General features: G+C 44.9%; 1 protein-coding gene across 4 annotated transcripts in view; it reads left to right on the top strand.

Moving 5' to 3' along the window:
* SCAPER (S-phase cyclin A associated protein in the ER) overlaps positions 1–27996 on the top strand; it is a 358776-nt gene that overhangs the window by 111376 nt on the left and 219404 nt on the right. For all 4 annotated transcript variants that reach the window (XM_074966056.1, XM_074966057.1, XM_074966059.1 and 1 more), the window contains exons 18-21: positions 2308–2450; positions 19349–19430; positions 21021–21173; positions 23364–23471. In XM_074966056.1, the coding sequence (XP_074822157.1) occupies positions 2308–2450; positions 19349–19430; positions 21021–21173; positions 23364–23471 (486 nt within the window). The remainder of the gene's footprint in view (positions 1–2307; positions 2451–19348; positions 19431–21020; positions 21174–23363; positions 23472–27996) is intronic.

Here is a 27996-nt window from a genome sequence, read left to right on the forward strand (position 1 = left end):
ACTGGATACTTGCGACTCATCATGTCTTCAATTTTTTAAAGAATTTAATGGTTTCCTTGTAATGGAATGGCAAACAGGTTTTAGCAATACTGAGGGCTTTATGATGAAAACCTGAAAATATTCAAAGCAAAAGCTGTAGTTAAATAGTCATCATATGCATACTATCTTAAGTATTCCAATTTTATAGGGCTACTTAAACACACAAAGAAAATGTTTGTGTGTTCCTGGAATTCTATATTTTTGACTACACCCTTCCAATGCTAGATTTCTCTAGCTTCATACATCCGCTGTTCGGCACTGCTTCCTATGTTACAAACCAAAGCATAACTTTTTCTCTTGTGTAAACTCCCTGTTCTTCCGTATACATCCCTCAGATCACCACAAGTATCTTTTGGCTGTGAATCTTTAATCACGCTTCCTTCAGTGCTCACTTAATAATCCTGTGCAGTTGATAGGTATCAGTGGTGAGTAAGATTCTGCCTCTTTATGGAAAAACAGAGCTCTCACTTTTTCACCTCTGATAGCTTAGAGGGTCATGCTGAGACAAAGGTAACTACACAGGAACCAGAAAACATACTTACCCCATCTGCCTTGATAGAACTTGGTCTGATCACTCAAAAAAACCCTGGGTTCCCAAGGATTGTCTGGCTCACCACCTGTGAAAGAGACCCATTAGACTGGTTCAATCTGTGAAGAACATTTGTCCCTAATCATCTCCCTAGCTTTCCTCCTCATCTTCAAGGAATGATCCACTCCTTTGTGCTTGCAGCCTGTTGTCCTGCGGTCTCAGCCTGCTTTTGCTCCCTTGAGTACCTGCCACTTCTCTAGTCCTACCCTGATGGCCCCTCATCAGGGGCTCTAGGCCCCTCTCAGTCCCAGGCAGAAAAAATCCTCCAAGCAGTCTTACAATCCCCCATGCCACCACCATTCCTTTCTGTCCACAGATCCCTTTGCCTAACTAAAGACTAAGACCCTCAGCCTCCTACTGTGCTATTTCTGTGCACAGCACACTGCAAACACAGAAGGCTGTCTGATGGTGTGTATGCAGCTCAGTGTTCAGAAGACAGTGGAAAGGTTAAACGCTAACTTACCGAGCTGCTGCACTACACCAAAGGGGGCTGCTTCTGTTTCCCTGGAGTCAACTGGAGATTCTCAGAATAGAGAGGACAAAGGAAGTTGGCCGATGGGACGCTTTTGGCAGACTCCCAGGACCTGTGTCAGTGGGGCTGCATCTACTCTGCAAAGCAATAGGCCTCGAACCATGGGTCCCAGATTGACTCGGGCTTGAATCCTCCAGCCCCAAATAGTCCCAGGATCCTAGATCCAAGCCTGAGTCTGAGAGGGGTGTGTGCGTAGGCTGAAGTGGGGTTTGGGCTCCAACCTGAGTCTGAGCCTGGGCTTACATTGCAGCGTAGACATACCCTTAAAGAGTTGTGTTGGGGAGGTCCAGCAGGTCTAGCAGTCTTTTCTGCAGTGCCCCATGATGCACTTTGTATATTTCATATGGCAGTTTGCACTTTTGTTTGTTTATTTAATTGTACAGTCACAGTCAAACATGCAGTTACTTTTCTTGTTTACCTTTTTTAAAAAAAGGAAATTAAATGCATTCACACAATGTTTTTGAAACTTTATACAAATATAAGTTAGAATAATCATTTATGGTTCCCACAGTAACCATAACCCAGCCACATTGCACATGTATATTAAGACATTAAAACTAACACCCATATGTAGTAACACAAAATATTAGATATGTGGAAAGGGGGCTGAGTTATGACTTTTGTTGTCATTATAACTTTGAATTTCCTGACTTTTATTAGTGTAAAATCAAAACCATAGATAAACCATTGTTTGCTCTTAATAGATGTAAAGATTGTATATCCAGTACTTAAGTTACCATGCAAAATGGTTCTAGGATCATGCTCAAAGACTTTGGAGTTCTTTGAGAGGATATTTTATTTTTATAGCATAGTCTTCAACCTTAAGAAGTTGAGAATATACCCAAATGTCACTGTTAATTGGTCAGTCTTTTTTGAGTCAATTATTGAGTGAATAATGTCTTTCATGTGCAAACAAAAATGTATACCCATTTACTGCCTATAGGAGTGCATACAACTGCACATTCAGATTATTATTTAGGTGGTTATATGTGTGTAGATTTGTGAGCATCTTTGTGTGCGGGCATCAAGGCTTCTGTCCAGTGCATATCTGGTCCTTAGAGCCTTTAATGATGGTAAAATATGATTTCATACCATTGTTAATTTGTAAATAAAAGTGAGTAGCTGAAAATAACTTTTCTATCATTAGGAGCGTAAAAGAGCTCTGGAAGCAGAACGCCAAGCCCGGGTTGAAGAGCTGCTGATGAAGAGGAAAGAACAAGAAGCTCGGATTGAACAGCAGCGGCAGGAGAAAGAGAAAGCACGGGAAGATGCAGCACGGGAAAGGGCCAGGTAGTTCTCCTTACTATCTTGGGCCCTTATTCTGCATGGTGATCCATGCAAGTAGACTTTTGCTCCTGTACAGATCACAATGCAGCCTTGGGGCTTTGGTATTTTTGGAGAGTAATATTAATAAATATTATTTATAAATATTTTCAAATACAGAAGTCAGGTGAATCATATTAATAATAGGTCCTTTCTGGCAGGTTCCTTATTCTGTGTTGAAAAAGTGCTGTGTAAATTTGCAGTGCACACTACATACATTATTATTTTATTATAGTATTAAAATTTGCTGTATCATAAACTTTTATTACTAACAAGACCTTTTAACAAATTGCCTTTTTCCTTTTTTTTTTTAGTGGTTTGTCCATAATCAAAAGTCCACGAAGAGGTTTTTAATACAATAGCCATTTCAGCTATTCAGCGCTCTGTCTATCTTGGGCCAAATATGAGTTGGATGTATATATAAATTTTGACCTATTGAATGTAGGTCAATCATTATATTGTACATGAAAGACTTTCTTTATGTTAAAATCACCTTCTGCTTAAGTTATTAGTGTTTATTTCTTTGTCTGAATCTTGTTCTCAGTTCTCCCCCCCTCCTTCTGAAAGCATATAAGTAAAATATATGCTATGTTCTTTTTGTAGCTGAAGTTTTTTATGACTAAAGGATCATTGGTTTAAAACAAAAAAATTTTTTTTGTCTTTTCTGATAGTCACAGCTTGAGCTCTTCAAAGCCATTTTAAGGAATATTCTAATCTAAGTAAAACATTCTGAATTTGTATTGATTTTTTTCTACATCTTCCAAGAACATAAATTAATCTAATTTGACATCATGTAAAGACCTAGCATGCCATGAAATATTTAAACATGATGTACACAAAGGGCAAGATCCTCCAATGTGCTCATGACTCTTTGTGCCGTTTCTGGATTGCGCAGAACCTGTATAGCCAGCTCTAGGATGCCTCTGCCACAGTGAGTATGGTTCGGTGGAAGAGCCCCTTTGTGATTTCCTCCATTTTCTTTAATTCCCAAAGGACTTGAGGAAAATTAGGCAGAACAGAGACAGAGTGATATTAGTTGCACCACTGTAGGAAAAGCCGTCCTGGTCCTTAGAAATTCTTGCTCTTTCCAAAGATCATAGAATCATAGAATATCAGGGTTGGAAGGGACCTGAGGAGGTCATCTAGTCCAACCCCCTGCTCAAAGCAGGACCAATCCCCAACTAAATCATCGCAGCCAGGGCTTTGTCAAGCCTGATCTTAAAAATATCTAAGGAAGGAGATTCCACCACCTCCCTAGGTAACGCATTCCAGTGTTTCACCACCTTCCGAGTGAAAAAGTTTTTCCTAATATCCAACCTAAACCTCCCCCACTCCAAGGTAGTCTGTTCGCTCTCCCCTTGTGTTAAAGATTTCTTTCCTAACAGTTCAGTGTATCCAGACTTCAAGTCCCTTTATCTGACATCATGGCTGTTAGATTTTTAGGACAGAATGTTTTATGCTTATCTGAGGAGATCCGGACAGTTGTTTGGGAGTCCAGGAAGTGCTATGCTGCTAAATAGAACTGATTATAAAAGGTTGCTCAAGTTAAAATCCTTTATTCTAGTTTCAGTTCATTTAGATTTTTTTCTTATCTCTGGTGTAATCAAAGCTATTCCTGACAACTGTGTTTATTCATCAAGCTGTTGTTTCTGTGCACCATGTTGTTATGTAAGGGACCACAGTATAGTGTAATGCTGATTTTTAAAAAGAGCTCCTGAGGCAATCCTGGCAATTACAGGCCAATAAGCCTAACTTCAGTACCGGGCAAATTGTTAGAAACTAGCAAAGAGCAGAATTATCAGAAATGTAGATGAACACAGTTTGTTGTAAAGGGAAGTCATGCCTCACCCATCCATTAGAATTCTTTGGGGGTGTCAACAAGCGTGTGGATAAGGGTGATCCAGTCAATGTAGCATACTTGGATTTTCAGTAAGCCTTTGACAAGGTTCCTCACCAAAGGCTCTTAAGGAAACTAAGTAGAGTGGCAGAGCTCCGACCTTGTCCCCGTGGGTCCGGCGCTTCCAGGCGGTTTATGCTAGCCTCAGAGGCTCACTGTGACCCTCCACGTAGCCCTTCTCTCTCTAGGGCCAGGGATACAGTCTACTGAGTCCTTTTCATCATAAGCCAGCAATGGAGGTTGGTGAGAAAGTTCCCAGTCTCTGTTGCTCCTACAGCTTCATGCCAAAACAGTTTAGCCTCCTGTCCTGACAGGGGCCTGTCTTCCCCTCCCAGAAGGTGTTTCTGTAGTGGTGGGTTGGGGGGAACCCGGGCCACCCTCTACTCCAGATTCCAGCCCAGGGACCTAATGGCAGCAACTGTTGGCAGCCAACCTTTCACTGCCAGAGTTGCTACATTTCCCTGGGCCGCTTCCCCACAGCTCCCCTGCGTCTCTCTCTTAACGCCTTCTTCACCATTATCTTAGGGCTCCCTTTCCAGTGGCTTGAGGGTGTCTTCATTACCCAGCCCTTCAGCCGCACTTCCTCTCCTTTGGCTCCCTGGCTTTCCTCAGCCTGGCTAGAGTGAGCCCTTCTAAGGTATCAGAGGGGCCTTAATTAGAGTTAGGTGTTCACATTACCTTAACAGCCTCACCTGACTCTTTACAGGCTAATTGGAGTCATGTGTCCACCCTAGCCTGGAGCAGCCCCTGCTCTGGTCAGTCAGGGAACAGAAAAATGTTTATCCAGTTGCCAGTATAGCCACACTGAAGCCATCCTCAGCTGAAAGCACGTCTGATGTGGCTTAATGGGGCGAGGGGCCGTGCAGTGGGTGGCCGCCTTCTATTCTGCTGAGCTCGGATGACTGTCTAAAAACAATGTATACCAGCTAAACATGCAGCACAGCTAAACAGGGATCAAACTAGCACAGACCTCAAAATAAAAAACTCAAGCTAAAAAAAAAAATTATTACTCTGCTGTACCCAACTGGCCTGGGTCTATCACAGTAGTCCTGGGATAACAGGGAAGGTCCTCTCTTGGATCAGTAACTGGTTAAAAGATATGAAACAAAGAGTTAGAATAAATAGTTTTCACAATGGAGAGAGGTAACCAGCAGGGTCCTTCAAGATTCTGTACTGAGACCTATGCTGTTCAATAAATTCATTAATGATCTGGAAAAGGGAGTGCACAGTGAAGTGGCAAAGAGTTCAGATGATACAAAACCATTCAACATAATTAAGTCCAAAGCTGACTGCGAAGAGTTACAGGGGGATCTCACAAAATTGGGTGCCTGGGCAACAAAATAGCAAATGAAATTCAACGTTGATAAATGCAAAGTAGTGCACATCAGAAAAAATAATCTGAACTACACATGTCTAAGGAGGGGGGGGGTCTAAATTAGCTTTTACCACCCCAGAAAGAGATCTTGGAGTCATTGTGGATAGTTCTCTGAACACTACAGCTCAATGTACAGTTGTGGTCATAAAGGGTAACAGAATGTTAGGAACTATTAGGAAAGGGATGGAAAATAAAACAGAAAATGTCATAATGCCACTGTATAAATCCATGGTGTGCCCACATCTTGAATACTGAATCCAGTTCTGGTCACCCCATCTCAAAAAGGATACACTAGAACTGGAAAACGTTCAGAGAAAGGCAGCAAAGATGATCAAAGGTATGGAATTGTTTCCATATGAGGAAAGATTAAAAAGAGTAGGCAGTTTAGCTTAGAAAATTGACAATTAAGGTGGGGGTCTGATAGAGATTTATAAAATCTTGAATTGTATGGAAAAAAAATGAATAGAGAAGTGTTATTCCTTTCTCACAAAAGGAAAAGCAGGTGTCATCTGATGAAATAACAGGTAGCAGGTTTAATACAAACAAGAGGAAGTAATTTTTCACACAACACACAGTCAGCCTGGGGAATTCATGGGATGTTGTGACAGCCAGAAGTATAACAGAGTTTAAAAAGGAGCTAGATAAGTTCATGGAGGATACGTCTATCAAAGGCTTTAGCCAAGCTGGTCAGCTGTGTAACCCCATGCAAGTGGCATCCCTAAACCTCTGGCTGCCAGAAGCCAGGAAGGTAAGATGTGTGGATCTCTCCAAAATTGCACTGTTCTGTACGTTGTTCCTTAAGTGCTGGTACTGGCCACAGGGGGAGATAGAATACTGGGCTAGATGGACCATTGGTCTGACCCAGTATGGCTGTTCTTATATTTTACCATCCTTACTTCAAACAATTTTTAAAAGATCTTATGAACCTGTACTCGCCCTTTCCAGGAGACTAATTATCCTTGATATTTGAGTTTTTGTTAGCCAGACTTAGGGAAGGGGCTTGTAGATTGTTGCTTTTTGTACCATCTGTCACTCAAAGTCTCATTTCTAGTGGTCACTACCTTGGCTGTGAGCATTTTGGAGTAACAGGCTCTGATGGCCAAACCAACTGTATACCATATTTCATAAAGATTAGGCAGTACATAGGCTTCACCCCAAGTTTCTAACAAAAGTGGTAAAGCCTCATAGGCGTCTTGGGCTTTTAGAGATAATGAACTGAGGGATGATTTCAGGGGCAGTTAATACCTTCAAGGGTTGTACACACTACCACTTATGTCAGTATAACTTATATCCCTCAGGGTTGTGAATAAGCAATGTAAGATACATCGACCTAAGTGCCAGTGTGGACAGCGCTAAGTCAGTGGGAGAGCTTCTCCCACTGACATAGCTACTAACTCTTGCAGAGGTGGCTTTATTATGCCGATAGGAGAGCTTTCTCCTGTTAGCATAGAGCGTCTTCACCAGACACACTACAGCAGCATAGGTGCACCAGTGCAGCTGAGCTGCTGTAGTGCTTCTAGTGTAGACTTGCCTTCAGTCAGTGGAATGTTGATTAAGGGAATTACAGTTGCTCAACTCTTGCTCAAAAATAGTTGTGTCCATGTTGCTAGGCATGCAACATCTACATTGTGCCTCGGTGGAAGAAGTGGAATCAGAAAACTAGTTATTGTGGGTAAGTGATCCTGTTTTGCCATACCTAAAAATCATTTCTGCCTCTTCTTGTCTCCCATCCCCGAAATGCTCAGTCAACAGGAACATAAGAATTGCCATATTTGATCAGACCTATGGTCTGTCTAGTCCAATATCTTGTAACAGACAAGACTGGAACAGGAGCATCTTTGATTGCTATACCATGCTTCCCTACTGAACCTGGAATGGAATTCAAGATCCCAAGCCTCAGCTTTCTTCTGCTGTCAGCAAATATCAGTGAAACCTGCTGATAAAGTGTGCATCTCATTCCCCTCCAGTGGCTGGTCCACATAGGGGATGACAGCCTACTACTGCTAGCCATTACTCCATTAGTTCTGTGCTGAGAAGCTATGATTCCACTCAAATTCAACAAGAATTTTTTTATCAGTTTGTTTTTTTTAAAAAGCTGGAAATTCTATCAAAAAGATTTGTTAAGAGTGTTAATGTTGCAAAGTCAAGCACTCAAAAGTTAGGAAATGCTAGACATAAGGTTGCCTGTACAACTTTAATTTGACGCCCCGTGCATTAGGATAGTCTTTTAATTACATACTTTTTTTTCCACAGAAGCCTGCTATTTGATATTTTGTTTTATCCTCATTAGTTCAGTGTGTGGCTCCATGCTTTATTAACTGCATACTATTCAAAAGGGGTATAGGTCAAATCCTATTCTGTCCCCTTTGCCCATTTCAGTGGTAGACAGTGGGAAGAAAGCTGCCCTAAAAGAGCCGCTGGGAAATAGAGGAATCCTTTACTTAGAGAAATTCTCTGGTGGCATAGAGTCAGCATACCAACTCTATGCCATCCATTCCTGGTTCTCCTCCCTTGGCATAGGGATAAGGATAGGAAGAGGTGTGGCCACAGCGTCTTGCAACCCTGTGATTTGGACTGTGGCAGACCTTGTCCCCATGGGTCCCGCGCTTCCAGGCAGTTTATGCTAGCTTCAGAGGCTCACTGCAACCCTCCACATAGCCCTCTCTCTAGGGCCAGGGATACAGTCTACTGAGTCCTTTTCATCATAAGCCAGCAATGGAGGTTGGTGAGAGAGTTCCCAGTCTCTGTTGCTCCTACAGCCTCATGCCAAAACAGTTTAGCCTCCTGTCCTGACAGGGGCCTGTTTTCCCCTCCCAGGAGGTGTTTCTGTAGTGGTGGGTTGGGGGGAACCTGGGCCCACCCTCTACTCCAGGTTCCGGCTCAGGGACCCTAATGGTAGCAGCTGTTGGCAGCCAACCTTTTACTGCCAGAGTTGCTACATTTCCCTGGGCCACTTCCCTGCAGCCCTCCTTCTTCACCCTTACCTTAGGGCTCCCTTACCAATGACTTGAGGATGTCTTCATTAACCAGCCCTTCAGCCACACTTCCGCTCCTCTCTGCCTGACTGGAGTGAGCCCTTTTATATTATCAGAGGGGCCTTAATTAGAGTCAGGTGGTCACATTAGCTTAATGGCCTCACCTGACTCTTTGCAGGTTAATTGGAGACAGGTGTTCTCATTCGGGAACAGCCCCTGCTCTGGTCAGTCAGGGAACAGAAAACTGTTAATCCAGTGGCCAGTATATCTGCCTTCTGCTACTCTGCTGTACCTCCGCGAGTTACGAAATTGGCGTCCCGTCTCGCTCCTCAGCACGGACCTACAAGGTCGTAGCGACAGCCATCTGGCTGCGGCTAGGGTCCGTGCTAGCGGACGTGATCCACCCAGACCAGACCTACACAGTCCCGGGCCGCACCATTTTCGACAACCTGTATCTGGTCCGGGACCTCTTGGAACTCGGGTGAAGGGACGGTCTGTCGTTCGCCCTCCTGTCCCTGGATCAGGAGAAGGCGTTCGACAGGGTGGATCACGGGTATCTCCTGAGCACTCTGCGAGCGTTTGGCTTCGGACCCCAGTTTGTGGGTTTTCTCCAGGTGCTGTACGCCTCCGCAGTGTGTCTGGTCAGGCTCAACTGGACCCTGACCGAATCAGTCAGCTTCAGGCGAGGAGTATGGCAGGAGTGCCCCCTCTCGGGCCAGCTGTACGCTCTGGCGATCGAGCCCTTCTTCTGTCTCCTCCGCAGGAGGTTGACAGGGTTGGCGCTACGGGAGCCGGAGCTGCGGCTGGTCCTGTCGGCATACGCCGACGATGTGCTCCTCGTGGTCCAGGACCCGGGTGACTTGGCGTGGGTGGAGGCTTGCCAGGCCGTTTACTCGGCAGCCTCCTCCACCCGGGTCAACTGGGTCAAGAGCTCTGGCTTGGTGGTAGGGGACTGGCGGCAGGCGAGCTCCCTCCCACCCGTGCTTCAGGCCATCCGGTGGAGCGCGGGTCCGCTGCTCTATCTCGGGGTTTACCTTTCTGCCACGCATCCATCTCCACCGGAGAACTGGCACGGTTTAGAGGGCAGGGTGGTAGAGCAGCTGCAGAGATGGACAGGACTACTCCGGTGTCTGTCCCTTTGAGGGCGGGCACTGGTGCTCAATCAACTAGTCCTGTCCATGCTCTGGTACCGGCTCAGCACCCTGGTCCCGGCCGCGGATTTCCTGGCCAACCTCCAGAAGTTGATTCTGGAGTTCTTCTGGTCAGGACTGCACTGGGTCTCTGCAGGGGTTCTCCATCTACCCCTGGAGGAGGGAGGGCAGGGCCTGAAGTGTCTCCGCACTCAGGTCCATGTCTTCCACCTCCAGGCCCTGCAGCGGCTCCTTTATGGTGCAGGTAGTCTGGCGTGGAACGTACTGGCGCATGCCTTCCTGCGCCGCTTCCGAGGGCTCCGATATGACCGGCAGCTCCTTTATCTCCATCCGAGGGGTCTTCCGTGAGACCTCTCCGAGCTGCTGGTCTTCTACCAGGACCTCCTCCGGACCTGGAAACTGTTCGCAGCGACCAGGTCCATGGCGGCCTCCGTGGGAGATCTCCTCACGGAGCCCCTGCTACACAACCCCCAGCTCTGTGTGCAGGTGGCGGAGTCCCCCTCGGTGCGCCAGAGGTTGGTCCTGGCAGAAGTCACCAGAGTCCGGAGAGCTCCTGGACTACGACCGGGGAGACTGGCTGGATCCTCTGACGCTCGCTCAGCGCATGGGGCTCTTCAGACCTCGTACTCCCCTGCGCGTACTTCAGGAGGTGAGGGCCGCTTTGCCGCCCACTGCTTGGGTTTACCTTGACCGGGTCCTGCGAGAGGGCGCGCCCCGCCCACCCTCCACCCCAGGCCCTCCGGACCTTTTCATCGGGCCCTTACCCGTGGACCTGACTGACCCCTTCACCGTGAGCCGGCTACGCGAGCTGCAGCCGCTCTGATTCCAGACCGCGTCAAAAAAACATCTCTACACGCTCGTGCTCCACACCCTTCATGTCCTCACCCTCGCGTCTCGCCCTGACACAAAGTGGCGGGACCTCCTGCCACCTCTAGAGGGTGAGGAGCCCCGGTGGGCCAGTCTCTATTCCACCTTAGTCCCAAGGCCCGCCAGGGATATCAGTTGGCGGCTCCTTCACGGGGCCGTGAGCACGGGCGTGTACTTGGCACGATTCACCCCAATCCCGGACACCTGCCCCTTTTGCGGCGTGAGGGAAACCCTGGCGCATGTCTACCTGGAATACGCCAGGTTGCAGCCCCTATTCCGGCTCCTCACGAATATTTTGTTAAGGTTTTGGATGCATTTTTTCCCTCACCTCCTTATTTACGCACTCCCTGTCCGTGGCCCCACTAAGTCATGGGACCTCCTAGTCAACCTCCTCCTGGCCCTGGATAAAGTGGCCATCTATAAAACCAGGGTGGGGAGATTGGCCGATGGAATCTCCTGCGACTGTGGGGCCTATTTCCGATCCTCTGTTCACGCCTCCGGGCAGAGTTCCTCTGGACGGCGTCCACTGACTCCCTTGACACCTTTGAGGAGCAGTGGGCGCTGTCCGGGGTCCTCTGCTCGGTGTCCCCGTCCGGTTCCCTTCGTTTGACCCTTTGACCGCACTCCTGTCCCTGTTGTTCATTAGTTGTCCCCCGTAATTACTTGGTTTTCCAGGTCCTGTGGACCCCCCCCTTAGTCTGGGGGGGATCCTTTAGCAGTGGGTGGGCTTTGCCCGCCCACTTCCTGGATCCCAATAAGGTTACTCTGCTGTACCTCCGCGATTTACGAAATTGGCGTCCCGTCCCGCTCCTCAGCACGGACTACAAGGTCGTAGCGACAGCCATCTGGCTGCGGCTAGGATCCGTGCTAGCGGACGTGATCCACCCAGACCAGACCTACACCGTCCTGGGCCGCACCATCTTCGACAACCTGTATCTGGTCCGGGACCTTTTGGAACTCGGGTGTAGGGACGGTCTGTCGTTCGCCCTCCTGTCCCTGGATCAGGAGAAGGCGTTCGACAGGGTGGATCACGGGTATCTCCTGAGCACTCTGCGAGCGTTTGGCTTCGGACCCCAGTTTGTGGGTTTTCTCCAGGTGCTGTACGCCTCCACAGTGTGTCTGGTCAGGCTCAACTGGACCCTGACCGAACCGGTCAGCTTCAGGCGAGGAGTACGGCAGGAGTGCCCCCTCTTGGGCCAGCTGTACACTCTGGCGATCGAGCCCTTCCTCTGTCTCCTCCGCAGGAGGTTGACAGGGTTGGCGCTACGGGAGCCGGAGCTGCGGCTGGTCCTGTCGGCATACGCCGACGATGTGCTCCTCGTGGTCCAGGACCCGGGTGACTTGGCGTGGGTGGAGGCTTGCCAGGCCGTTTACTCGGCAGCCTCCTCCACCCGGGTCAACTGGGTCAAGAGCTCTGGCTTGGTGGTAGGGGACTGGCGGCAGGCGAGCTCCCTCCCACCCGTGCTTCAGGCCATCCGGTGGAGCGCGGGTCCGCTGCTCTATCTCGGGGTTTACCTTTCTGCCACGCATCCATCTCCACCGGAGAACTGGCACGGTTTAGAGGGCAGGGTGGTAGAGCAGCTGCAGAGATGGACAGGACTACTCCGGTGTCTGTCCCTTTGAGGGCGGGCACTGGTGCTCAATCAACTAGTCCTGTCCATGCTCTGGTACCGGCTCAGCACCCTGGTCCCGGCCGCGGATTTCCTGGCCAACCTCCAGAAGTTGATTCTGGAGTTCTTCTGGTCAGGACTGCACTGGGTCTCTGCAGGGGTTCTCCATCTACCCCTGGAGGAGGGAGGGCAGGGCCTGAAGTGTCTCCGCACTCAGGTCCATGTCTTCCACCTCCAGGCCCTGCAGCGGCTCCTTTATGGTGCAGGTAGTCTGGCGTGGAACGTACTGGCGCACGCCTTCCTGCGCCGCTTCCGAGGGCTCCGATATGACCGGCAGCTCCTTTATCTCCATCCGAGGGGTCTTCCGTGAGACCTCTCCGAGCTGCTGGTCTTCTACCAGGACCTCCTCCGGACCTGGAAACTGTTCACAGTGACCAGGTCCATGGCAGCCTCCGTGGGGGAAGATCTCCTCGCGGAGCCCCTGCTACACAACCCCCAGCTCTGTGTGCAGGTGGCGGAGTCCCCCTCGGTGCGCCAGAGGTTGGTCCTGGCAGAAGTCACCAGAGTCGGAGACCTCCTGGACTATGACCGGGGAGACTGGCTGGATCCCCTGATGCTCGCTCAGCGCATGGGGCTCTCCAGACCTCGTACTCCCCTGCGCGTACTTCAGGAGGTGAGGGCTGCTTTGCCGCCCGCTGCTCCGGTTTACCTTGACCGGGTCCTGCGAGAGGGCGCGCCCTGCCCACCCTCCACCCCAGGCCCTCCGGACCTTTTCATCGGGCCCCTGCCCCGTGGACCTGACTGACCCCTTCACCGTGAGCCGGCTACGTGAGCTGCAGCCGGTCCGGTTCCAGACCACGCCAAGGAAACATCTCTACACGCTCGTGCTCCACACCCTTCATGTCCTCACCCTCGCGGTCCGCCCCGACACAAAGTGGCAGGACATCCTGCCACCTCTAGAGGGTGAGGAGCCCCGGTGGGCCAGCCAACCTTAGTCCCGAGGCCCGCCGGGGATATCAGTTGGCGGCTCCTTCATGGGGCCGTGAGCACGGGCATGTACTTGGCACGGTTCACCCCAATCCCGGGCACCTGCCCCTTTTGTGGCGTGAGGGAAACCCTGGCGCACGTCTACCTGGAATGCGCCAGGCTGCAGCCCCTATTCCGGCTCCTCACGAATATTTTGTTAAGATTTTGGTTGCACTTTTCCCCTCACCTCCTTATCTATGCACTCCCTGTCTGTGGACCCACTAAGTCACGGGACCTCCTGGTCAGCCTCCTCCTGGCCCTGGATAAAGTGGCCATCTATAAAACCAGGGTGGGGAGGTTGGCCGATGGAATCTCCTGCGACTGTGGGGCCTATTTCCGATCCTCTGTCCGTTGACACCTCCGGGCAGGGTTCCTCTGGGCGGCGTCCACTGACTCCCTTGACTCCTTTGAGGAGCAGTGGGTGCTGTCCGGGGTCCTCTGCTCGGTGTCCTCGTCCAGTTCTCTTCGTTTGACTCTTTGACCGCACTCCTGTCCCTGTTGTTCATTAGTTGTCCCCCGTAATTATTTGGTTTTCCAGGTCCTGTGGACCTCCCCCTTAGGATGCCGGGGGGAACCTTTAGCCCGCCCACTTCCTGGATCCCAATACTGCTACTCTGGTGTACCCATCTGTCCTGGGTCTATCGCAGGACTGGTAGAATGGCCTTTAGTGGGCATTGCAGCTGGCATATGTTAGAGTAGCCCAAAGGTTTCTCTAACATAAATCAGCCCAAACATGAGTCCTGCTGCCATGGTTCAGGGGAGTGAGTTTGACTTTAAGTCACCCTCCCTCTTGGATTCTGGTATAGCTCAGTGGGACCCAAGGATGTGGCTCATTATTTTGCTGTTAGAAATACTTGAATCTTATACTAAAGGACTTAAAACAGAATGCAATGGGTCATTTTGGAATATCTACATAACTTTTCTTCAAAATCCACTCATTTTGTGCATCTGGTGGTGATTAAAGCCTTCTTATGAAAGGGGTAGTGTATGTAAAAATGCCTATTAAGAGACCATGTGCCCTCATGGTACATTAGCTTGATTCCCAGTAAGGCTTTAGATGCAATTTCTGAGCATTTTATATTCCAAAGAGATGACATCCATAATATGGAAAATTCTACTTCTGTCGGTAGTAATCATACAACTGTATTATTGAGCCTAATGATATACAAATATGTTTTACATATGGACCAGTAAGCTATGTAAGGAGTAATATTTATGTTTCATACTTAGGGGCATTGAGTCTTAGGAATTTTTATCTACGTTAAAATATTGATTCAAAAACCATAGAGTTATCTTATCTTTGTCTTAATTTTGATGTCACATAGAGGAAGAAAACAAATATGTTCTCTAAAATAAGTTCTGTTGCATAATCCATTTTGGACGTTGTGTTCTTTGGGTGTGTAGTGTGAGTCAGGAGTTCTTTAAAACCAAAATCAGGATTTTCTAAAAGACTAAAGTGCAGGTGTTGCTTATGTACCTCAGGGGAGATAGTACATAAAGTACATAATTTGTCTCATCCATCATCTCCTTCCCCCCCCCCCCCCCATGGCAATTGGAGGAGTTCGCTTACATTTTCTGAAAGGACAATTGAGCCTAGTATTCACTGTGACCCTTGTTCTCCCTGCCTGTATTTCTATATTTTCTGTGCTTTTTTATTTTTTAAGTTTTAAGTTTTTAAGTTTAAGTTTATGCAAGCCTTCACCAGAGCTAGTTTATTCAGTAAAGTACTTCTTAATATTTTACTTTTCAGTTTTCTTTAATATTTTTCCCTTTCTACTTTTGCTGTTCAGATTAGTTTTATTTCAGAATATCTATTGTTTAATTTTTCTCATTAGAGAGTATGGCAGGCACAGTCAAAAACAGAAATGCCCCCAAAGCAGCAGGAAGATGTTGGTTTCAGATTACCATGATGACTATATTGTCTGATTGGGGTAGATCTTGTTAGCTTTGAGTGTGATATTTCTTTGAGTAACACACTGAGCTGTCTAGATCTGGGAAGACCAACTAAAATAAATTACCCCTTCCATAATTCAAAATTGTTTACATAAGAAGGTTTGCCAAGACCTTTTTGGAATGATTGACTGTTTTGCTGAGAGTCTTACAACTCATTCAAAGCACTGAACTTTAGAGGAGATTCAAGTTCTCCAGGGCTGCTCTAGCAGCTAACAGGCCAGTTCACGATGAATGCTCTCTTATAATACGTTGTATGCAGTGCTGATGTAGCCATGTTTGTCCCAGGATATGAGAGACAAGGTGGATGAGGTAATATCTTTTATTGAACCAACTTCTGTTGGAGAGAGAGACAAGGATTTGAGCTTACACAACACTCTTCTTCAGGTCCAGGAAACATACTCAGTGTCATAGTTAAATAGAAGATGGAACAGATTGTTTAGCATAAATAGTTAACACACATTTCAAGGAACCAAGGTGAAGTGGCCTATTAACCCTCCAGTCATAGGGAGGAAAGGGGGCGGGAACTTGGGGGTTGTATTAAGGGGGTTATAGATTGTTGTAATAAGCCATAAATCCAGTACCTCTGTTCAGTCCATGTTTCCTGTATGGGTTCCCCCTCCAACTGTACACCTCTAGATATCATCTACCACCCCACACTGGAACCCATATGGGGTATCATTAGACAATTGCAACTCATACTTGATGGGGCCACATTGTGAAAGAAATCTTTTCTGAACCTCCTCTTCTGGCCTTCAAACAACCCCCAGCCTCTCCATCAGAAGCATACTCCACACAGACCAGGACACACCAACTCAAAGCAGTACCAGACCTTGCTAGAACAAAAGATGAAAAACCTATAGACATATCTCCACTGTTACAATGATCAGCATCCTCCACAATACACCTTTCAAGGTCCATGGGTTCTACACATGCCTATCATAACATGTGGTGTACCTCATCCAGTGTACTAAATGCCCCAATAAAAACTATGTGGGTAAAATAATACAATCACTGTGCTCTCAGTTGGACTCTCACAAAAATGATAAAAGACAAAAATACCATATCACCTGTGGGTGAACACTTTTCACAAAGCAGTCACTCTGTATTTGACCTCTAGGTCCTCATCCTCAAAGAAAACCTGAACAACACTTTCAGAAGATGAGTCTGGGAGCTTAATTTCATAACTTTGCTAGATATTAAAAATCATACACTGAATAGAGATGCTGGATTTATGGCTTATTACAACAATCCGTAACCCACTTAAACTTCCCCTGACAAGCTTTTTTTTTCCTGTTCCTTGAGGACTGGGGCAGGACTGGAGAAGTGTTAAAGGCCACTTCACCTTGAATGGTCCCTTGAAATATGTGTCAACTACTTATGCCAGACAATCTGTTCCACCTTGTATTTAGATGAGATACTTGGGGTATGTCTACAAGGCAATTAAACACTCATCGCTGGCATAAGTCAGCCATGACTTGTGCTTGTGGGACTCGGGCTGCGGGGCTGTAAAATTTCTGTGTAGACTTTCGGGCTAGAGGCCGAGCTCGGGACTTCTCAAGTGGGGAGTGATCCAGAGCCAGGACTCCAGCCTGAGCCCAAATATCTACACAGCAATTTTTAGCCCCTCAGCCTGAGCCCTGCAAGCCCAAGTCAGATGGCCTGGGCCACAGGTCTTTTAGTCCTGTACCCTCTGAGTATATTTTCCAGACCTGAACAAGAGCTCTGGGAAAGCTCAAGAGCTTGTCTTGCTTACCAACAGAAGTTGCTCCAATAAAAGATATTACCTCACCCACCTTGTCTCTCTTAGGCCTGGTCTTCACGAGAAAATTAGGTCAGCATAACTGCGTTGCCCAGGGATATGAAAAATCCACACCCCAGAGCAGCATACTTAAGCTGATCTAAATCTCTGTGTAGATAGCACTAAGTTGGCAGAAGAATTCTTCTGTTGACCTAGCTACTGCCTCTTGGGCAGGTGGATTAGCTATGCTGATAGGAGAGCCTCTCCTGGCAGCATAGGCAGTGTCTGCACTTGAAATGCTACAGTGGCTCAACTGCAGCTGTGCTGCTGTAGCATTTCAAGTGTAGACAAGTCCTAAGACGATGTGTTAACTACTTATGCTAAACAATCTGTTCTGTCTTGTGTTTAGTTGTGACACTCTGAGTACCTTTCCCAGACCTGAAGAAGAGTTCTGTGTAGATCAAAAGCTTGTCTCTCTCACCAGCAGAAGTTGGTCAAATAAAAGATATCACCTCACCCACCTTGTCTCTCTCCACCATCTCTAGAGCATTTCACTTTGTTCTGCTACTCAGTGAGGCAAGGGTGAGCTTTGACTTTTTTATGGGTTCAACCTATAGGAAAGGGGATATGTCCACAAAACCAAATGCTCACCTCTTTGTGTGCAACATATTCCCTTCAACCCAGTTTGGACATCCTTGGACCTTTGTTTTATTTCTGTTCTGTGTAGCATCCCTCAGTTAGCTGTAGTTGCGCCTAGGTCCTTGATTCAAGTACATGAAATAAGCAGTTACTAGAATTGATTCCAAAGGTTTTGTATTGTGTGTATCAATGTATTAGATGCATAATTGATGTAAGTGCCTTCTTCATTGCTGAGCATAGCCAAAACTGCATGCGTTGTGCTTCCATGACCTCTTTTGGCCCCTACCCAGGCTGCTTATCTTTATACAAACATTAACAGCAGCCAACTGTATTCTAATTTATGATTAAGGTTTGAAAATTCCATTTTCTCAGTTGCTATTGGCAAGTGGGAAACTTGCCCTGCTGAATGTGTGACCGTAATAATTAATTTCTGCAGAATTTAAGCTTCGTTCTAAAAGAACAAAGTTTCTAATACTTACGGTTTCAAAGATAATTTTCCAGATATGAACTGATGAGGCACTGTCTTCTTGATTGTTAGTTCAAGTGCCTGTGCTCTGCTCTTGGCTTTCCGCAGAAGCAGCGGCAGATTGAACTTAAGACTGGAAAATTTCTCTGAACTATTCAGAACCCTGCAGGGAGCAGTGAAACTGTTGAGAATCATGTCACTTTTACAGTTTTTACAATCATCAGCACCAGAGAAAAGCACTTGAATATTCATGGGGCTGCAGGACTAAAAGAAAAAAAGCAGGGGAGATGTAAGAAACCTTTCTCTCCCTCGCATCAGTAAGCATCGCCTTCTTGCAGCCAGATGGAAGCAAAGGTGACTTCAAATGCATAAACACTCACTAGCCTGAGACTAAAGATGGGGCCACCTAGTAGGATTTAGAGACAGCACCTTTTATTTCTTCTCAGTGCGGAAGGTGGGTTCACCAGGGTTTTGCACATGGGACTTGCTTGTGGGTCTTTCATGCATCTTGCATGTCAATATATGGCTAGTAAGTTCGGTCCTCTGGCTAGCAATTGTCTTGTAAATTCTTTTATTTACAATATGCACATATTTCTTATTGCTTTGATCAAGAGTATATATGAAACAGCAAAAACAGCAGTAAAGCTTAATTTGTAGAACTTCAGAAAGCTGCTGTGATCAGACCTTTAGCCATCATCATTTTCTGTCTCAAGCATTTTCCCCAACTGTTGTGTGACTCTGTGATTGGCCTTGTCTGCACTAGACGTTTTGGGGAAAGTCACCAATGTTTTACTCCCTGTTGTCGCTTCACAAGAGGTAGCAACAGTGGAAGTGCTAGTGTAGACAGGACATCACATTCATTAGTGTTTTTTACCACCATGTCATCTATACCTGCTCTGAACTACACTGGAGTGGGGTCTGGAATCTGGAACAAGGTCTCAGGTGTCTGCTGTTAGGAGACCATCAAGATTAAATGCATCTATTATCTTCAGTAATTAATCTAGTTTCTGCTGAACTCCTTTTATCTCCCTCCTGAGCTACCTTTAACTTAAATGGCAGTTAATGCCTTCTCTGATTTTCTTTCCCCATCTCAAATATATATTATAACTATAAATGTATACGTCATACCTTTACCACTTTTGCTATAATACATATTCTCCCTTGGTAGAGATCGAGAGGAGAGGCTGGCAGCTCTCACTGCAGCTCAACAAGAAGCAATGGAGGAGCTACAGAAAAAGATTCAGCTGAAGGTATAAAGGGAGTAATAGTCTTTCTAACTGAAAATACATTTTATTTACAATAGAATTTCCACAACGTTATTTTCTTTAAGTACATTTTATTTAGCAAAGTCATTACAGTAGAGCCATATCATACCTTGAATTTTGCTACTGTAGTTCAGGATTTTTATCTAGACATCTGGCTTATGAAGATGGGTCTGATTTTGCTCTCACTGACACTGTAAATCAGAAATAATGCCATAGAAGTCAATGGAATTACATTAGGGTGAACCTAGTGTGGGATCAAAGTTAGGTCTAAATGATTTTGTACTTTTGAAGAAAGTCAAAATAATTTTGAATTTCTAATCTTACTATTAAAATGAAATTCTGGCAAAAATAAACGTCTTGGTAAAAAAAAAATTAAAACTGAAATATACAGTTTGGTGAAAACAGTCTACACACCAGAGTTACACAGAAGAGGACATGGGAAATGATGCCATTTTATGGGTCTTCACAAGTATCAGTAATGGAAGTATGGCATGTTCCTTCCTCTTCACTGCATAGAATATGGTCTCAGTCCTGCAACTGGATCCACTCAGATGCCTGTCAATTTCACTGGGTCTCTGCAGAAACACAGGGTTCCTCCAGTCATGTGGAATCAGTTGTAGGATTGGGAATGTTAGGTAGGATGCTGCAGTATGGCAAAACAGCTTGTGAAACTCCTACCTTATAAAGAACCAAAGACCAAATGATAAGAAGTTTGAACATATATCTATTCTATTTTGAGAGGCATAGAGATTTCCAAAGTACTAAGTGCTATTTTTGAAATTCTGGTGAAATGAGAAAATAAAACCTTTATCAAAGTCACAGAATATTAGTAGTAGTAATAGCATGATAGGAGTATCTACTAGTCTCCATCAGGATCTGGGGCCCATTGCGGTAGGTCTATACAATCGTATAATTTTAAAAAACAGACTGTTCTTTCATCTCTAAGTAATTCTCTACTGTTGATCCCACTAATTAAGAAGCACTTTTGCTACACGTGCTCCTATTGTGAAATGTCATTGTTTGTCATACAGTTGATGCTTATAAGCCAATTTCTAGTATTAGGTAATATATAGGGTTTGGGCCATCCTTGTTGTGGTTGATAAACAAAGCATTGTTTGAAAGGGTCTAGAGACTGTAATCCTTATTGCAATCTAAATATTAATAATAAATCATTTATACCATTTTAATTGGTGCCATTTTGCTTTCAGTTCATCAGAGCAAGCATGATTACACCAGTAATGTCTGTATGGATTCTGACTCAGAATTCTTCCTGAGGAAGAAATACAACATGAGCTCAGAAACTAAATGCAACAGAAAACCATAGGACTAGATTTACCAAAGATGATGGAGTGATACTAGTCTACATAAATAACAGTATAGTGTTAATATTTTAAATTATATCAATAAGTAATAACACATCCTTTTTGGCATTTTGGAAGGTATTATACATAAGTTTCAATTTAACTTTTCATCATCTAGAACTAGACAGTACTTAGTAAACCTTGGTATTTCTGAACATTGTTCATTTCTGTTTATTTTTATTTCATGTTGTTTACCATTTGTTGTTTTATTTAGCATGACGAAAGCATTCGGAGACACATGGAACAAATTGAACAGAGGAAAGAAAAGGCAGCTGAATTAAGCAGTGGCAGACATGCTAATACTGATTATGCACCTAAACTTACACCATATGAACGAAAAAAGCAGTGTTCATTATGCAGTGTCTTGGTAAGTTGGATTGAAGGAATGCTATCAAAAGTAATGGGCCGAGCTAAGCTTTCGATCTACCAGTTTTGTTGTGGTTTGCAGGCATGAATGTATTGTAAATGGAGTACTGCCCCACCATTCTCCCCCTGCTTCCTCGCTTTTGTGAACAGACAGAGTAATGATCAGAGCTCTGAACTGTAGCAGATTTTGTGGGATCTTCGGCATTGAAGTTGCATTAGGTTGCTGTTCCGTTGCACTGCCAAGACAAGCAATGTTCCAGAAACAGGGAGAGAGAATCAAGTAGCCTAGGGCACCGTTCACTGAGCTGGAGCTAGGAGGTCTCACCTCCCTTGTACTGATTGCTGTTTATTTTTCTGTCTACTATCGACTCCTTATAATTGAGCAAGGGCTTCATAACCTACCCAAGAAGTCAGTCAAGCATCATTTCTTCATTTTATAAATAAGTTCACTGAAAGATTTCACAAGGTCACTTCAGGGAGAGCTGAGAATAAAAACCTAGTTTTTATCATATCGTAGACCTAAGTCTTGTCCACTCAGCCACACTGCCTGTCAGAATGAATGTGCCAGATCTATGTGCTCAGCTATCCTGTCTCTAAATAACCACTATTCTAGCCACCATACCGCACTCCCTTCCCAGAACCTGAATAGAAACCAAGATTCCTGATCTCCATCATTTTGCTGTTGTCTAAGAGATAATTGTGCAACTTGCTGGCAAAGTGTATATCAATTCCTTCTCTACTGGTAGATCCAAATAGAGGATAACAGTTCAAGGGGTAGAGGTCCCTGCTGGAGATTTCATGGTCCAGAGTTCAGACCCTGCTGACAATCCAAATAGGTCTTCCTTCTCATTGCACACGATGGAATTTGTTTTCCCAGATTTTTGTTTAAAACTGGTTTATTCATGCAGTGAGAAAATACCCTTAAAACAGGTTTTATAGTTAAAACAGTTATAATATGTTAATTATGGTACAACATAAAATGAAACATAAATGTTCCATATTTTAATCATTTGCCAATATTGCTTGCTTGTGTCATTCATTGGCAAGCTTGAAGATTAAGAGGTATGGTATTGACATTTACAAGAACCCTTCTTTCTGACAGAGTAAACAGGTGTTCATGACTGTACACTTGGCTATGGAGTAGTCTCTGCATGCATGTTACCAGGGAGGCTTGCATAGTTTCTGTGGACTATAACCCAGAGACAAGGTGGTTGAGGTAATATATTTTATTGGACCAACTTCTGTTGGTGAAAAAGACACTGTTTCAAGCTACACAGAGCTCTTCTTCAGGTCAAGAGCTCTGTGTAGCTCAAAAGCATGTCTCTTTCACCAAAAGAAATTGGTCCAATAAAAGATATTACTTCACCCACCTTGTCTCTCTAATATCCTGAGACCGACTACATTGCTGGCTACAACAACACTGTAAGCACAGAGATAGTTCAGTGGCTGAATGCCCTGGATTGGTTTACATATCACAGAGAGACATGTAGCTCTTACTACCAGTACCTTGGATCTTGCTACTGCTTAGTAGAGTGCAATATCTGTGATTCATGTGGGCTAAACATGAGCATTGCTCTTAGCTTATTAGCTGAATTCCAGTCTGTATTTCTAGGCTTCATCTGCACCAGACAAAGTTGGTGTTGTCACCCTCTTGTGCTGTGCCTAGAACATCTGTATCATACTCATGTCCAAACACAGAATTATTCCAAATGGTATACAGCCATTTACACCATTTTTGGAATAAACTTGCTTTGAGCAAGAATAAACAACTTGGGGTCCTCCACTATGCCAGTCTCCACTAGAACAGTGCCGTGGGTTGGAAACTATTGGCATGATAACCCCAAAACCATAAAATGGTGGAATTCTAATTAGGTGGGTGGCCCTTCATTCTCTTGTGTGCAGCTGCCCACGTGCGCACCTTAGAACTATCCACAGACTACCTGAATGGAGCTCGCGGACCACTGGTGTCCGTGGACCACAGTTTGAAAACCTCTGTCTTAAGGGCTTTTACATGTTTATATTTTGCCATTTTTTAAATACATGTTCATGTTTTGTTACAATACCATGAAATTTAAGATTTAAATATCTGAAACTGTGAAATTCAAGATTTTTAAAATGCTATGACCGTAAAATTTACGAAAATGGACCATGAACTTGGTAGGGCCCTAATCGTCATTTATTCTCATTTCAGATTTCCTCAGAGGTGTATCTTTTTAGCCACATTAAGGGGAAAAAACACCAACAAGCAGTGAGAGAAAATAGCAGCATCCAAGGACGAGAGCTTTCAGATGAAGAAGTGGTATGTTTTGTAAAAGATTTTAATATTAATATTCTTCTGGTTTACAGTGCCATCTGAAATGTAATACTTTAAGACAGATTTGAAAATTCTCACAGAACTAAGAACATAAAAAATCAGGTATGAAATAAGATGTACTATTGATAGCAATGCTGACTTTTTTGAATATGGAATGTAAAAAAAGAAAAAAGAAAAAAATGGAACATTCAAATACAATTATTCCAGTGAGTGTCAGATAAATAGATTTTCTATAGAAAATGGTGCAATGTATATAAATTAACTTTGTTTTCTAATAAGGTATTTTTTTCTATCCATCTAACCCAGTGGTTTTCATCCAGTGGTCTGCAGACCTTACGGGTCCTCAGTCTATGTATAAGATTTCCAAAGAGGTCCACACCTTGATAATTTTGTAGGGGTACGCAAATGAAAAAGTTGAAAACCACTGATCTAACCTATCCTGTGCTTATCACTGTGGTATATGAGTGCTTTCCTATTGTCTTTTATATACAGTAATACCTGCCAAAAGCAACCACTCAATGGGAGTTAGCAAAAGTGGTTGCTTGTAAGAGGTGGTCTCTCTTCAAAGGTTTGCACACTGGCGAGCGGTGGTGTTCCATGGCCTCTTCAAGTAGTTGCTTGTGACAGGTGGTCTCTCTTCAGAGGTGGTCTCTAAAGCAGGTTTTACTGTATAATTTTTCTGTCCGTTCACAGAGGTTATTGATTTATTATGAGAAAGCTGTGCCAAGTGAGTCTGGCCTTTTGTTCTGCAGGTGCTGAGGTTAGTGGTCATTGTGTTGTGTTTGAGGAATAGGCTCTTTCTTCTCTATATTTCCTCTGCACCTCTCTAAACTCTACTCACACCACATTTTTATTTTTATTTTATTTTTTTACGGTAATACCCAATTTTGGTATAACTGCAAAACAGGACACAAACAGGGCCCCTACATCTTAACAAGTAAAAGAGCAACAACACACATCACACACATGCTAACTACACACAAAAAACCCAGGTCCCCATCCCAAAATAGTGTGTATTCTTGTCCCCAGCCTAGTCTCCTGTAGTTCTTCAATCAACCTCCTAGCTATCCTGCAGTCATGTCCCTTCCCATCTCCCCCTCCCTACCAGAATCACCTGGAAAAATAGGTGGATCTTGCAGCGTGTCCTGAAAGTAGGTTGGTCGATCCTTCTGTCTGTTGTATTTATATGGCCCTGATCACCATAGTATATGAGCACCTCATGATCTTCAGTGTGTTTATCCTCACAACTCCCCTGTGAGGTATCAAATCCAGGCTCTGGGACATGAAGATGGCTTTGGATTTCACTTCCTTTCTTGATCTAGAATGACTTGCTGTCAGCCCTCTCCATGTATGAGGAGGAATCTGTTGGCATGAGTGCCTCAGATGACCTCAGCTATCATTGTGATATACAAGGAGAGACATAGTCTTGCAAACAGCTGACCCCAAACTATTTAAGGCTCTAAAGATGAAAACTAATGCCTTAAACTTCGCTTGGGAAATAGTCTCAGTAGCCAGAACAGATCTCAGGACACAGCATAGTGTGGTCTTTGCTTGAGCAGACATTAAACAAGTAGGCTGCCCATTTCTATGCTAGCTGCAGTTTCCAAACAATTGGAAAGGATAGCCCCATCACTATATTCTACCTTTGAAGTGACAAAGGTGTAGATAATGTGGTTAAACTGCACCCAACAGAAGAAAACATAACCTCCTTCCCAAATACACATGATAGGCACACTTAACAATTGTTGATACCTGTGACTCCAGCAGCTGCCAGGAACCCAGCAAAATCCGTAAATTATGAATATGAGAAACAAGCCATGGACTCTTCCTAGCAATCTGGAAAGCTGGTATAATTTCCACTGATTCCTCTGCTTAATTCCCTCATCGTGTAAAATTCACTTTAGTCTTGTCTAGGTTGAGTATCATCAATCTAGTTTACAGAAAGACAGAGCAGAGCCATTCAAGTGCAAACTTGTCAGTCCCTGCTAGGGTCTGCAAATGTGTTGTCTGCACCTCCTGGTCCATAGTGCTGAAGGGAACAGTATTAAATTGTTTTTCCACAACATTCTTGATAATTTCCCACAGATATTAGGGATTCAAGATGGGACACTAGTTATAGAGATTGCCCTTATCAAGTAATCATGGAGCACGTCCTCAAGGAATCCATTTTGAAGCACTTGAAGGTGATCAAGAACAGTCAACATGGATTCACCAAGGGCAAGTCATGCCTGACCAACCTGATTGCCTTCTATGATGAGATAACTCCCTCTGTGGATATGGGGAAAGCGTTGGATGTGATATATCTTGACTTTAGCAAAGCTTTTGATATGGTCTCCCACAATATTCTTGCCAGGAAGTTAAAGTAGTATGGATTGGATGAATGGACTGTAAGGTAGATAGAAAGCTGGCTAGATTGTCAGGCTCAACAGGTAGTCATCAACGACTCGATGTCTAGTCGGCAGCCGGTATCAAGTGGAGTGTCCCAGGGGTCGGTCCTGGGGCCAGTTTTGTTCAACATCTTTATTAATGATCTGGATGATGGGATGAATTGCACCCTCAGCAAGTTCACAGATGACACTAACCTGGCAGAAGAGGTAGATATCCTAAAGGGTAGAGATACGGTCCAGAGTGACCTAGACAAATTGGAGGATTGGGCCAAAGAAATCTGATGAGGTTCAACAAGGACAAGTGCAGAGTCCTGCACTTAGGACAGAAGAATCCCAGGCTACATGCTGGGGACCGACTGGCTAAGCAGCAGTTCTGCAGAAAAGGACCTGGGGATTACAGTGGACGAGAAACTGGATATGAGTCAGCAGTGTGCCCTTGTTGCCAAGAAGGCTAATGGCATATTGGGCTGTATTAATAGGAGCATTTGCCAGCAGATCGAGGGAAGTGATTATTCCCCTCTCTTCGGCACTGCTGAGGCCATACCTGGAATATTGCGTCCAGTTTTGGTCCCCCCACTACAGAAGTGAAGTGGACAAATTGGAGAGAGTCCAGCAGAGGGCAACGAAAATGATTAGGGGGCTGGGGCACATGACTTACGAGGAGAGGCTGAGGGAACTTGGGTTATTTAGTCTGCAGAAGAGAAGAGTGAGGGGGGATTTGACAGCAGCCTTCAACTACCTGAAGGGGGTTCCAAAGAGGATGGAGCTAGGCTGTTCTCAGTGATGGCAGATGACAGAACAAGAAGCAGCGATCTCAGGTTGCAGTGTGGTAGGCCTAGGTTGGATATTAGGAAACACTATTTCACTAGGAGGGTGGTGAAGCACTGGAATGGGTTACCTAGGGAGGTGGTGGAATCTCCATCCTTAGAGGTTTTTAAGGCCCAGCTTCACAAAGCCCTGGCTGGGATGATTTAGTTGGGGTTGGTCCTGCTTTGAGCAGGGAATTGGACTGGATGACCTCCTGAGGTCTCTTCCAACTCTAATATTCTATGATTCTATGAATGGCTTTTTAATAACAACTTTAAAAGAATTGGCACTTTGCTGTCTCTTCAGGAGACATTGAGAAACAACTTTCTTTCTTTTTACAGCAACTCAAAAAGCTATGCTGTCTCCAAAAGAACAATTTTAAATTGTTGTGTGATTTATCTCCACTGCCACAGCATGACAGACGTGGAACTACAGTGTTATGTCAAGGCGAATTCTGTGAGAAATAGTTCAGCTGTGACACCTAGCCTCTAAGCTGTGTCCATCTGGAGGATTTGTGAATCAGCCACGTGGTGTTGCCATCTCATATTTACTAAGAAATACTGCCTAAGCTGGGTCTCCAGAGCTGACTCAGATTTGACTTTAGTGTTACAAAATCTGTTTCCAAGCTAGGTGCACCAAATGTTTTCACCCCATAAGGTTTATTTATTTTAGGATGTCTATTTATTTTGCCAACTGTGGCGTTTGGGGAGGTATTTTGTGTGTGCATGTGCACAAGCACATACATAAATATATATTTGTTGATATTTGTATTAGTTAAGGTATTTTCTTTGGATTTTGTTTTTCACAACATGTAGCAGTTTTTTCTAATTTTTTTCTGCAGGGAAATGTATAAGTTTCCAAGAGCTGCAACCCACTGATTATGGCTGTCTTTGGAGAAGGGATCATTGTAATTACAGAGAAAGACATCTTGGTGGATTGCAACTCACCTATTTCCCTGATCACAGGTTGAGGTTTCTCTAGCTCTGTATTTTCTGTAATTTTAAGATGGCTATTATAATGGGAGTGTTTTCACTTCCTATTTGGATGGAATTGATTATTGGGCAATAGGTGTAACTTAATTACCTCAGTGGCAGGCTTCCTGCTGAGTCCAGTGTTAGAACTGTGAGCTGTGAAAGTTCCCAGCAAACTCACAAGCAAGCACATAGATTACCATTCTTGGATCCATCAGTTTGTACACTGACAGTCACAGGTACCTAATTATCTTGTATGCTTCTCCCTGCTAACTGAACAATGGTAGTTCTTCCTTTTAGCTGCTTGGCCACTGCCTCCCTTTAAAACACGAGGAAATAAAAGTA

Source organism: Natator depressus, chromosome 10 (genome assembly GCF_965152275.1).
Source record: "Natator depressus isolate rNatDep1 chromosome 10, rNatDep2.hap1, whole genome shotgun sequence".
NCBI lineage: Eukaryota > Metazoa > Chordata > Testudines > Cheloniidae > Natator > Natator depressus.